Source organism: Oncorhynchus nerka, linkage group LG27 (genome assembly GCF_034236695.1).
Source record: "Oncorhynchus nerka isolate Pitt River linkage group LG27, Oner_Uvic_2.0, whole genome shotgun sequence".
NCBI lineage: Eukaryota > Metazoa > Chordata > Actinopteri > Salmoniformes > Salmonidae > Oncorhynchus > Oncorhynchus nerka.
Genome location: NC_088422.1, coordinates 57,585,442 through 57,599,210, shown reverse-complemented (window position 1 = coordinate 57,599,210; position 13,769 = coordinate 57,585,442). Strand labels below are relative to the sequence as shown.

The 13,769-nt window shown below is 40.1% G+C and overlaps 1 protein-coding gene across 1 annotated transcript in view; it reads right to left on the bottom strand.

Moving 5' to 3' along the window:
- Nucleotides 1–1,907: 1,907 nt before the first annotated feature.
- Nucleotides 1,908–13,769, bottom strand: part of LOC115112039 (xylosyl- and glucuronyltransferase LARGE2s-like) — a 36,062-nt gene continuing 24,200 nt past the window's right edge. Inside the window, 5 exon segments of the mRNA XM_029638699.2 lie at nucleotides 1,908–4,639; nucleotides 5,267–5,462; nucleotides 6,288–6,434; nucleotides 8,520–8,798; nucleotides 9,065–9,228. Of these exon segments, the coding sequence (XP_029494559.2) occupies nucleotides 4,442–4,639; nucleotides 5,267–5,462; nucleotides 6,288–6,434; nucleotides 8,520–8,798; nucleotides 9,065–9,228 (984 nt within the window). The 3' untranslated portion in view covers nucleotides 1,908–4,441.

Here is a 13,769-nt window from a genome sequence, read left to right as displayed (position 1 = left end):
TACCTTACCTTTGTCTGTACACTATGCCTTGAATCTATGCTATCGTGCCCAGAAACCTACTCCTTTAACTCTCTGTTCCGAACGTGCTAGACGGCCAGTTCGTATAGCATTTAGCCGTACCCTTACCCTTATCCCCAGATGCTCTCATTTGTTGACTTATGTAACCTTAAAAGCCTTTGTTTCTTGCATGTTAACATTAGATGCCTACTCCCTAAGTTTGTTCTACTCACTGCTTTAGCACACTCTGCCAACCCGGATGTCTTAGCCATGTCTGAATCCTGGCTTAGGAAAACCACCAAAAACCCTGAAATCTCCATTGCTAACTATAACATTTTCCACACCAAGATAGAACTGCCAAAGGGGGCGGTGTTGCAATGTACTGCAAAGATGTTCTATATTACTATCCAAGTCGGTGCCCAAACAATTCGAGTTTCTACTTCTAAAAATTCTCACTCCCACAGTCTCTCATTGTTGCTGCTTGCTACAGACCTCCCTCTGCCCCCAGCTGTGCCCTCAATACCATATGTGAATTGATTGCCCCCCATCTTTCTTCTGAGCTCATGCTACTAGGTGACCTAAACTGGGACATGCTTAACACCCCGGCCATCCTACAATCCAAGCTTGATGCCCTCAATCTCACACAAATTATCAATGAACATACCAGGTACAACTCCAAATTCGTAAACACGGGCACCCTCATAGATGTCATCCTAACTAACTCGCCCTCCAAATACACCTCTGATGTTTTCATTTGCACTCACTGTATATATACTTTTTGTTATCTTTTGTTCCACTGTGTTATTGACTATGTTTTGTTTATTCCTTGTGTAACTCTGTGTTGTTGTATGTGTCAAATTGCTATGCTTTATCTTGGCCAGGTCACAGTTGCAAATGAATGTCACATTCTGACCTTTATTTCCTTTGTTCTGTCTTTATTTAGTATGGACAGGGCGTGAGTTGGGGTGGGCAGTCTATGTGTGTTTATCTATGTTGGGGTTTTGAGTTTAGTATGGTTCTCAATCAGAGACAGGTGTCGTTAGTTGTCTCTGATTGAGAATCATACATAGGTAGCCTGGGTTTCACTTTTGAGTTGTGGGTGTTTGTTTCCGTGTGAGTGTTTGTTGCCACACGGTACTGTTTAGTTTTCGTTCATGTTCACATTTATTGTTTTGTATTTCATAGTGTTCAGTTTATGTCTTAAAATAAACGTTATGGACGCTTACCACGCTGCGCATTGGTCCTCCAATCCTTCTCGCTACTCATCCTCAGAAGAGGAGGAAGATTGCCGTTACAGAGAACTTGTTCTCAACTAGCCTACCTGGTTAAATAAAGGTGAAATAAAAAAGGACTACCAGGTTGTCATTGCCAGGGTCATTCAAAGGTCAAGAGATATCAATGAAGATAATTCATTGTTTAATTCTGCTCATCTTTGAATACCTAATGTGTCAGTCTAAAGGTTTGATAGGACTTAAAAATTATTATAATTTTAAAAAAATTACACTAGGCTGAATTTTGTTGCCAACCGTCTAGATTTGATCTTTCTTGTAAGGAGCATACAGATACTTTCTTGCATTATGTCCAGTCTTTTTGATACGTTTATTAAATGTTTAGTATAAATACATCATTTTTAGTTGACTTTTTTCCCACTAATCTTTGAATGATCCGTATGCAACAATTTATGTCATACTTAGATGATGGTGATTTGTAGACCAGTTGTGCCTTCTGTGAGTGAATGCCAATGAATAGATCATCTCGGTGACCCGTTCCACCTTTTGTAATATGAAAACATCTTACTTTTTATTGCTTATGCAGTAGAGTGACACATCACTATTTTCATAGATTATTATCATCATGCCTCTGTTGTTTCTGAAGATATTGGAGATGGCAAAGTGGATATGAAGAAATGCTTGACTTAACAATTTTTATTATATTTTTTTGTGAAAGAAAAAATCTGCCTGCCTGGCGGCCGATTATTTCATTAAGACAAAGCAATACATCTGTGAGAGACAATTCCATTTTCAGGCTGGTAACAAATGTCACTGAAGATAACAAACAGCTAACAAAGAATTACAATTTGATTGATTTCCCTCTGTGGTGTGTGTGTGTGTGTGTGTGTGGTGTGTGTGTGTGTGTGTGTGTGTGTGTGTGTTTTTTTATTTGCTTTCATAAAGTTAATTCCATTGCAGACATTACGTCTTCATTAAAAACATTGATGAGGGGAGAATCCTTGATATTTTAACACCAATTAACTCTGAAAATAAATCATGTGTATATAATTCCACACTCATAGAAGTGATACCATATCCTTCAATCTGTTCCACATATGTTCCAATGGAGACAAACCTCAGACAAACTGGTAGAAAAAGGGCAGATTTATTTAAAGCACTTTGTCCCCTACATAGAAAAATATGATTGATTTGAGTCGACAATAATAAATAGAGTGCCTGACTATCCTCAGGCCCCATTGGTAACGTACAGCAGTACAATCAATATCCAGTTACACAATACAGCAAAGGCACTAGCATTTACTGCAATCAGAACAGTCGACAGGGGTTGTGCGAGGCATGGAAGGTGGCAGGGGAGGTGGTGTCTGGATCCATCTCTTGGTAGCCAATTCAATGGCAGCTCTGTATGTACCTAACCCATAGTAGTCATGTAGGGTATGTGCCCAGCCCATAGTGACATTATATGTGCCCGTTCAGTCATTACAAAGTCATCACAGTAGCAAATAGGCTTGAACACTTGTGCCGTTTCTTGTGACTGTAGGCGTATACCTATTATTTGGTATTTGGAGTGGTAGGTTCATTGGGGTTGAAAGGTTGATTTGTTACTGCCCGGTTGTCCCATGGATTATGTGTGGTGTTCAAAACAGTAGTAGTAGCATATAGAGATTTAGGAAGGGGTTGGGATTAGAGAAAGAAGGGATGGTTTGTGAGAACGGGAGTGGGTTTCAGCATGGTGTACGAAAAAAACAAGGAATGGGTAAATAGAAAAAGGAATGACGTTTTAAAGGAAAGGGGAAATGTTCGGTAAATGACAAGGTTTGTTACAGTAGATGGCACATAACAGTGTATCACTCATCTAGACATGGCACTGGTAATACTCCAATCGCTCATGGAATTTCAGAAGTGATTTTTAACAATTCAACAGGCGGTTTATTTGCAGCCATTTAATTTCTAGCGAGGTGCTTTTTTTGTTGCTATTTAAAAAATATTGGGGTCTGGTTGCGGTGGTCCCAATCAGTTGTGACTTGTATTTTTTGGCTGAATTTGGGCTCATATTTGGCTTAAAGGGGATAAATATATGCACGAAGAAAAAATATATATTAAAATTAACACATATATAGTACCAGTCAAAAGTTTGTACACACCTACTCATTCAAGGGTTTTTCTTTATTTTTTTTACTATTTTCTACATTGTAGAATAATAGTGAAGATATCAACTATGAAATAACACTTATGGAATCATGTAGTAACCAACAAAGTGTTAAACAAATCATAATATATTTGAGATTTGAGATTTTTCAAATATGACAGCTTTGTAAACTTTTGGCATTCTCTCAACCAGCTTCATGAGGTAGTCACCTGGAATGCATTTTAATTAACAGGTGTGCCTTATGTTCATTTGTAGAATTTATTTCCTTCTTAATGTGTTTGAGCCAATCAAGTGCAGTCTTCAGTATTATTCTACAATGTAGAAAATTGTAAATATAAAGAAAAACCCTTGAATGAGTAAATGTTCTATACATTTTGACTGATAGTGTATGTATGCCATATTTGTTTGTTATTAATTGATAATCATTTACATTGAGAAAAATACTGATATCATTAAATATCTTATTAAATATAATGGAAAATTATAAGGCTTAAATGTTTCTCCAGTTCGATTGGTCACTCCGAACGTGATTCCGACTCGTTCCCTTGAAGAGACCAGGGAAGATGCAACTTTCTTTTCTTTCAGGTCTGTGTTTCCCCAAATTCCTGTCCTTGAGTTCCAGGTACAGATATCCCATGTGGACGGATTGGTTTGAAATGTATTTTCCTCAGAAAAGGCCCTGATTGTCAGAACAAATCATGATAATCGTCACTTACTCCCAGACTTAAATCAGTCAACCACTCATCCCTTTCAGAGAAACGTCTTCCCAGTGAGCCCAATATCGTGTGACCACTGTCATGTCTGATCTGTTTGGTTGTTTTTACTCCAGTTTGGGTCATAACCCATTATAGCATAGTTGGGTGGGTCATCCCAGCCCAAACCACCCCAGAAAGTTTAGCTAACACATCTCCTGAATGTTCTACAAGACTTTAAAGCTATTCAAGCTTAGTAGTGATATTGGCTGATAGTTGCCAGTATTCCCAAACCCCTTTAGACTTGCGAGGCAGCAGCATGGGGGCCATTCGGGCCCTAGGTATGAAGCCCAGTGGCCCTTGGGAGTCCTGGTTTAGATGTTCCTCTGAGCAGTAAGGTACTTGAGGGCGGCTGCGCCGTACTTCCGGGACAGGTCTTGGTGGAACTCTTCTTTTAGGGTCTGCAGGCAGTATCGGTAGCCTGGGCTGGAGCGGAACTTGGAGATGTCAAAGCTGGGTGCGTGTGGCATGTGGATCATGAACGCGTTGGGCAGAACCATCAGGTCATACTCCTGGGGGGTGGGAAAGGGGCGGAAAAAGGTATTATTTTATTTGCTTATTGGACATGGTCCGTGTACAACATTTTAGCATTTTAGCTACGTAGCTAATACTCTTCTGCCGTCCCAGCTGTGACTGAAATAATTTAAGACTCGAGAAACAAAGTCACAAACGTTGCTCTTAGGTGCTGAACACTGAAAGGTCACAGCTTGACTTTGATTTATGGGCCGTTACAATAGCTATTATTCCTGACTTAGCGAAAGCATTAAACCTAATATCAGAGGTCTACCGCGAATCACATCTATTCTAATCATTAGCATAACCTTAACTGAATTCCAAAGATGAGTTGAGGTTTTAAATTAAACTTAAATTAAAATGAGTTATTATGTGCAGATTATTTGGAAGTAGAGTCTTTGAGGATAAAATGTGAACAATAACTTTAATAACCATTTTTCTTCTCAACAAGTCAAACAGATAAGTGTATCCAGACTTTAACTACATCTCTTTGTCTGCCCGTCTTGTCTGCTATGGTTGTTTGGTCTACCTAGTGTGTGCAAATGTACTGTGGTGTGATAATGTGACCTGTAGGAAAAATAAATATATTATATTCTAACACCCCACCACTATCCTCCATACTGTACCTGCGCATCTAGCTCCATGATATGGGAGACCTTGTTCCAGCCAAATCCAACAAAGCGCTGGTCGTACTCAGGACAGTCCCGCTTCACCACTACATAGGGCTCAAAGTCCGCCTCCCACTCCACCTTATAGGGCGTGGTGGCTGTCCTCCACTTGGCATAGTTGGTAGGAGCATGGCCCTTGGTCCAGACGTGATACCTGGGACGGCAAGGAGAAAGAGACGTGTACAGGTGTGTTAATAATAGTTTTGAACTAGATTGCATACAGTGCATTCGGAAAGTATTCAGAACCCTTGACTTTTTAACATAACATTTTGTTACGTTACAGCCTAATTGTAAAATAGATCAAAAAAATGTCTCATCAATCTACACACAATACCCCATAACGACAAAGCAAAAACAGATTTTGAGAATTTTTGGTATTCAGGCCAAATAGTTCAATCTTGGTTAGTCTGAGAGTCCTTTAGGTGCCTTTTGAAAAGCTCCAAGCGGGCTGACATGTGCCTTTTACTGAGGAGTGGCTTCTGTCTGGCCACTCTACCATAAATGAAGGAAAAGCAGCCAACTAGTGCTCAGAATATGTGGTAACTCCTTCAACACTGTTGGAAAAGCATTCCAGGTGAAGATGGTTGAGAGAAGAGAGTGTTCAAATCTGACACCAAGGCAAAGGGTGGCCATATTGAAGAATCTCAAATATAAATTATATTTTCATTTGTTAAACACTTTTTTGGTTAAAACATGATTCCATATATGTTATTTCATAGATTTGATGTCTTCATTATTATTCTACAATGTAGAAACAATAATAACAATAAAGAAAAACCCTTGAATGAGTAGGTATGTCCAAACTTTTGACTGGTACTGCAAATATTATCAAATGACTTCAACGTATCAATGTACTAAATATAGTATCAAAATCAGGATGGATGCTCCATGTTATGTAATCTATTTCAGAAGGGCCAATCAAACCTCCTGATCAACAAGACAGATTGACCAATGGGGTGAGCTGTTAGTGCCGGTGTACCTGAAGGTGTAGAGGGTCCCCATGTCCAGCATGGAGAGCAGCTCAGCTTTGGATTTGGGAAAGGAGAGGCGGTAGCGCAGTGTCTCAAAGGCCGGCACAACCAGAGCTTTCTTAGTGTGGGCCATGTCTAACTGGACCACTGACTTTCTGCGGGGGATACGATAAAGAAACCATTCATTTACAACCAAAACTGTACATTAGCTAGAGCCACAGCTGCCACTAGTTGGTTGGAATGCATTGCTGGCAACACCTTAGCTGTGGGTTCGACTCCCAAATGGGCCATATATGAACATCATACATATTATTGAAGTGGGAAGTTTACATACATCTTAGCCAAATACATTTAAACTCAGTTTTTCACAATTCCTGACATTTTAATCCTAGTAAAAATTCCCTGTCTTAGGTCAGTTGGATCACCACTTTATTTTAAGAATGTGAAATGTCAGAATAATAATAGAGAGAATGATTTATTTCAGCTTTTATTTCTTTCATCACATTCCCAGTGGGCAGACATATTCATACACTCAATTAGTATTTGGTAGCATTGCCTTTAAATTGCCTTCCACAAGCTTCCCACAATAAATGGGGTGAATTTTGGCCCATTCCTCCTGACAGCTGGTGTAACTGAGTCAGGTTTGTAGGCCTCCTTGCTCGCACACGCTTTTTCAGATCTGCCCACACATTTCTTTTGGATTGAGATCAGGGCTTTGTGATGGCCACTCCAATACCTTGACTTTGTTGTCCTTAGCCATTTTGCCACAACTTTGGAAGTATGCTTGGGGTCATTTTCCATTTGGAAGACCCATTTGCGACCAAGCTTTAACTTCCTGGCTGATGTCTTGAGATGTAGCTTCAATATATCCACATCATTTTCTCCCTCATGATTCCATCTATTTTGTGAAGTGCACCAGTACCTCCTGCAGCAAAACACCCCCACAAGATGATGCTGCCACTCCCGTGATTCACTGTTGGGATGGTGTTCTTCGACTTGCAAGCCTCCCCCTTTTTCCTCCAAACATAACGATGGTCACTATGGCCAAATAGTTTCATCAGACAATAGGACATTTCTCCAACAAGTACGATCTTTGTCCCCATGCGCAGTTACAAAACGTAGTCTGGCATTTTAATGGCAGTTTTGGAGCAGTGGCTTCTTCCTTGCTGAGTGGCCTTTCAGGTTATATCGATATAGGACTCATTTTACTGTGGGGATAGATACTTTTATACCTGTTTCCTCCAGCATCTTTACAAGGTATTTTGCTGTTCTGTGATTGACTTGCACTTTTCGCTTTTCTCTAGGAGACAGAACGCATCTCCTTCCTGAGTGGTATGACGGGTGCGTGGTCCCATGGTGTTTATACTTGCGTATTATTGTTTGTACAGATGAACGTGGTACCTTCAGGCATTTGGAAATTGCTCCCAATGATGAACCAGACTTGTGGAGGTCTACAATTTTATTTCTGAAGTCTTGGCTGATTTCTTTTGATTTTCCCATGATGTCAATGTAACTGATGTGAAATGGCTAGCTAGTTAGCGGTGGTGCATGCTAATAGCGTTTCAATCGGTGATGTCACTCGCTCTGAGACCTTGAAGTAGTGGTTCCCCTTGCTCTGCAAGGGCCGCAGCTTTTGTTGAGCGATGGGTAACGATGCTTCATGGGTGATGCTTCATCTGTGTGCAGAGGGTCCCTGGTTTGAGCCCGGGTAGGGGCGAGGAGAGGGACGGAAGCTATACTGTTACATCAAGCAAAGAGACCCTGAGTTTGAAGGTAGGTCTTGAAATACATCCACAGGTACACCTCCAATGGACTCAAATTATGTCAATTGGACTATCAGAAGCTTCTAAAGTCATGACATCATTTTCTGGAATTTTCCAAGCTGTTTAAAGGCACAGTCAACTTAGTGTATGTAAACTTCTGAATTGTGATACAGTGATTTATAAGTGAAATAATCTGCCTGTAAACAATTGTTGGGAAAGTTACTTATCACGCACAAAGTAGATGTCCTAACCGACTTGCCAAAACTATAGTTTGCTAACAAGAAATTTGTGGAGTGGTTGAAAAACGAGTTTTAATGACTCCAACCGGTTTTATGTAAACTCGCAACTTCAACTGTATGTTGTCTGTAAATGGCTTTGGATTAAAATGGCTGCTAAATGTCTATATATAAAACAAATCTCAGCCAGTGTTCTGTCTATGTTTATGATGGAACATCTTCAGGAAAAACTACAACTCACCTGAGGTAATCATAGAGGCCGTACATGGGCAGGAAGTCAACGTCTGCCAGGAACACATAGGGTGTGTTGACGTTCCTCAGGGCCACATTTCTCACCAGGTTGACGGGGTAGAACTGCCCCTCCTTGTAAACGATATGGTAGCCCACGTTCTTACGGTTCTTCAGCACCTCGGAGGCCTGGGCGTAACGCAGAAACTGTTGGGCCTCAGCGTCTGACATGTACAGGGCCAGGCTGACAGGTCCTTCCCAGTGCTTACATATGGCCTCCAGCATCTGTAACCTGAGATAAATAGAGATGTCATAAAATAGAGTGTTAGAGATACAGAGATGTATATTACATCATGATAATAAAAGCAGTGGTGGAAGTAGAGAAGAAAAGGGGGAGGAGGGGGAAGAGGAAGAAATAGAGAAAAATTCAAATACAATCATATTTGTAGAGAGCTGCACTCCTCATTAGCCATATCGTAATAATGAATTCATGCTTACATCCCCAACAACTAGTAAACCAAAGGCCAGTAGGGTCAGAGCTATAAGGTGAGTTTTTACCTATCCATGGAGAGCTGTGCGACAAGCGTGACGTCTGTGTCATCCCCGGCGGGCGTGTACTCGTACTGCAGAAAGTAGAGGTGCACGCGGTGCACTGTGATTCGCTCCCGCCGGAAGTCATAACATTGGTCGTCTTCATCCAGCTCCTCCAGAGCTCCTTGTAACTGGAGAGGGATGGACAGAGGGAGGTCAAAACCAATGTTTAGGATTGTAAATATTCCCTCTAATATGCTAACATGGTTTCATGACACCATGCAGTCAGAGGTGACGAGACCATGCGGCACTGTACACTATGTTGTATTCTGGCTGGATGTCCATGGGTATCATAGTATAGTGAATAAAGGTATGGTGAATATTTAAACCTCCTTGAGGTGTTAGAGAGTGGTTTGTTAAATGTTATACAATGGGTGGTCCTAATCTTGAATGCTGATTGGTCAAAGCCGAATTCCAGACGGTGTCTATTCCACAAGTTACCACTGGCTAAATCTATGATGTTAACATGCCTATATACTCTGTTCCATCTGGCTGCGCCAGCCACTGTCTCATCAGCCCAGCCAGGCAATTTATGAACTTGATCTCCACTATAAAAAGCATCTAAACATCATCTCACATTTCTTTTAGACTAACATTTAGTTTTCAACAGCGGAGATTTGTATAGACCTTGCTGTCTGTCTCTCCAACATTTGCAACATTGTTTCAATATTCAAATTCGATCTCCAGAACATGTCGGGAGTCAGTACGAGACAGACAGGCATACAGCGCTTCTCAGCCAGTCGTAATCATGAATCAGCTGGCATAATTTTTTGGGATCTATACAAAGAAATGTCAATAGAAAGCAGGTAAAACTAATGGAAGCGCAGCTAGTTCAGTCTTTCCAGCTTCAGTTTGAAGGGATTGGGTTAGCTGTGTTTTTGGCTAGCTCCTCGGAACAGCAGTGTCCTGACAAGAGAGCACAATTTTTATGCCAGGTGAAATCACGCCTCATTATGAAGTGAATCTACAAAAAAAGTTAATTGATGTCTATTAATCCTTCTGCCATGCAAACTTATTTTAGTCATGTGTTTTTAAGAGTATTTGACAATATTTGGGAATTTGGGTCACAAACAACAAGATCTCTACAAAGCCAATTTCCCTCCCTTGATACTCTGGGAGCCTGAAACAGGATCTTGAACACTGGGATTTACTTTCTCTTTCTTTGGGCGGAATAATTAACATTGTTCAAATTAATATATTAAGTTTTTATAGTTATGTCAATGTATTTCATATCTTTCTGACAAAATTGATTAATCTCCATAGATAAACTGATATCTGCTTTTATCTGGAACAAGAAAGACCTGTTGCATTTTCCTAATAAACGAAAAACCCTATTGTGAAACATTTTCTACAAATATGGAAACAGCTCACGTGATCTTTTGGTCTCAGTGAATTTTCAACTTCTGCCCCATTATTAAACAACCATACATTATCTCCATCATTATTAGACCGTGCGTTTCATATCTGGTCTGGAAAAGGGATCTCCTCACCGAACGACAAAAACGATTTTGCATCCTTTGAACAGTTAATACAACAAATAAATATTCCGAGATCCCATTTCTTTAGATATCTGCAATTGCGTAGTTTTGTCTCTTCATACTCTAGTCACTTGCCATCATGCCCATCTACCTCCCTTCAAGATTCTCTTTTTAAAGTGAACCGTTATATCAAAGGGGGTGTACACTTGATCTATAAGTTATTAAACTTGCACAATCTGTATTCCATGAACTCTCTTAAAAAACACAATACGGGATCGGTCCCCCCCCCGTGGGACGGTTGAGCTAACGTAGGCTAGTGTGATTAGCATGAGGTTGTAAGTAACAAAAAAAATCCCAGGACATAGACATATCTGATATGGGCAGAAAGCTTAAATTATTGTTAATCTAACTGCACTGTCCAAATTACAGTAGCTATTACAGTGAAAGAATACCATGCTATTGTTTGAGGAGAGTGCACAATTATAAACATGGAAATGTATTAATAAACCAATTAGGCACATTTGGGCAGTCTTGATACAACATTTTGAACAGATATGCAATGGTTCATTGGATCCGTCTAAAACTTTGCACATACACTGCTACCATCTGTGGCCGATATTTAAATTGTGCTTGGGCTGGAATAATACATTATGGCCTTTCTCTTGCATTTCAAAGATGATGGCAAAAAAATATTTTTTTTTCTTTACTTTACTACATGTTTTGGACATGTCTGAAATGGACAGATTTTAACTGATATCAATTTTTTTAGACATCTTCTAATATACTGGAGAGACCTACAGAACCTTCTACCTTTATTGCATCATTTGGAGTGGCACCACAGGAGGCCCTCTAAACAGTTCTTTGGGCAACATTTACTTCTCTTCTAGCTAGATCTCTTATACTATTTAAGTGGAAATTTCGATTTCCTCCTACTTTTAACCATTGGACAACGGAAGTTATGGAACATCTCAAGTTAGAGAAAATATGTTACTCCGTTCAGGGATCTGCAATAACATTTTATAATATAACTTTACCTATCATTTGTAGAAGACAAGGAGCCAGCTAATTTTACATAAAGAATCCAGAAGTTGTATAATTATTTTTACTATAAAAAAATAAAAATTGTCTTATCTTTGTATTTTTTTAACAAATTAATTATATTACTCATTGTATATCATGCCTGCTTTAAGTCTCATTGTTATGGATGTATCCAAATAAATGTCACTAGAAAACATCTTTAAAAAATGCAAATTAAGCTACTGTGTTGTTATTCTGGCTGCACTGGTTGACATGACTGCAAGTTAGCCTTAGTTGGCTAGCTAGCAAGCAAAGGATAAGAATGTTGTCAGCCAGTACAGAAATAGAACATTTAAAATTAATGACTGGGTCGCATCCATAGATACAAAACAAAAAGAATGAACGACTTGGTTTCGTCTCTGACAACTCAACCGATAGAATGAACGACGGGTGGCTTGGGCGGCTTGGGTAGCAACTCTAGATTTGTGTCGTGACTGTATCTTGTGGAAGGATGAAATAGTATGAATAAATTAATAGTATGACTCGTTTCAGGAAACTAGGCGTATGTCGCGGGTCACTACTTCCCAGGAGAGCCATTTGAACGTAAACCTTTTTAATCAAAATATTATTTTTTTCGGCAGAAATGCCTTCTGGAACATGTGAACTTTCACGCGCCTTAATAACAGACTTGTATGCCGTCTATAAATACAAATACAATTATTAAATTATGAGCCTAGTTGGTTTAGCCACAGAAAAAGTAACCAACCTTCTCGCTAGCCATGACTGGCTGAGATAATGAGTGGGCTGGACATGCCGATAGATGAGTTCGGATTGGCCTGCCATATAGCACGCTTCTGTCTATTTGAGCTGGTCAGTATTTGTAGGTAATCCTGACTAACGCAGCTTATTTATGTCTCGCGTAGATCTGCATAAGTGTTGCTCTACACTTTCTAGAGGACCGAGTTTTTAAATCAGTGGAATTAGAGTTTGATAACTAAGGAGGTGGAGAAAATGACTGTCTCCGGATTACATCTTTAAATTAAAGGCAACCATGGCATCCGTAACAGGGAGAGGCGTCCATCCATGATGTATATGGGTAAGATAGTTTAGCTAGGTACATTTTCAGATATTACACGTTTCTAATTTTGACAGAAAGTAGTTTTCATTTCAAGTTAAATTGTACTGTTTGCTAGCCAGCTAACGTTAGCTGGCTGGCTCGCTAGTATGATCTTATTATTTGTATCTCAGAGCCATTTGCTTTGCTAGCTAACATTGAACCTGGTTGGTTAGCTACCTGTGTAACAGTATAACTTTAGACCGTCCCCTCGCCCATACCTGGGCGCGAACCAGGGACCCTCTGCCCACATCAACAACAGTCACCCACAAAGCATCGTTACCCATCGCTCCACAAAAGCCGCGGCCCTTGCAGAGCAAAGGAAACCACTACTTCAAGGTCTCAGAGCAAGTGACGTCACCGATTGAAACGCTATTTAGCGCGCACCACCGCTAACTAAGCTAGCCATTTCACATCCGTTAAACCTGCAGATTGATGCAAGGTAGTAATGTCATGAGTTGGGATTATGGTTCATTGTTTAGCTAGTAACATGTCTTAACAAAAGACTCCCCTATGCAAGTAATGATTTCAATAGAAAGTCACTGTGACAACTGTTGATGGACAATTCCCTCTAGCTATCTACTCCGGTTTCAGAACACTCTCGTCTGAGTGTGCCAGAGTGCAGAATAACTGACGAATTTATGAACGCTCAACATCCATTGAATATGGCCGGTGTCAGTAAACATTGGCAAAAAAGTGCAAATTGTTGCCAGCAGCACAATTGCAGTCACCAACACTCTTGATAACATAACAACAGCCTAACCAGCTCTACTAGGGTGAGTAAAATGGTGAGGGAGCTGTTCTCTCATTTGTGTCTGGAAGTAGCTAGGCAACATTAGCTTGGGTGCTCGAATGTTGTTGTTAGGACAGAATGCTCAGATCAACCCTTAAAGAGATGGGTGGGTCTAAAGTTTAAGAGGGTGTGAATGAAACTGAATGGGTGTAGACAAAGAAGAGCTCTCCTGTAGGTACCAAAACATTCAAAAGCCATTTTCTCGAATGTGAGGTTACAAGTTTATCAACTTTCAAAGCAGAATGACTTTCCCCATTGTTCCTCAGATGC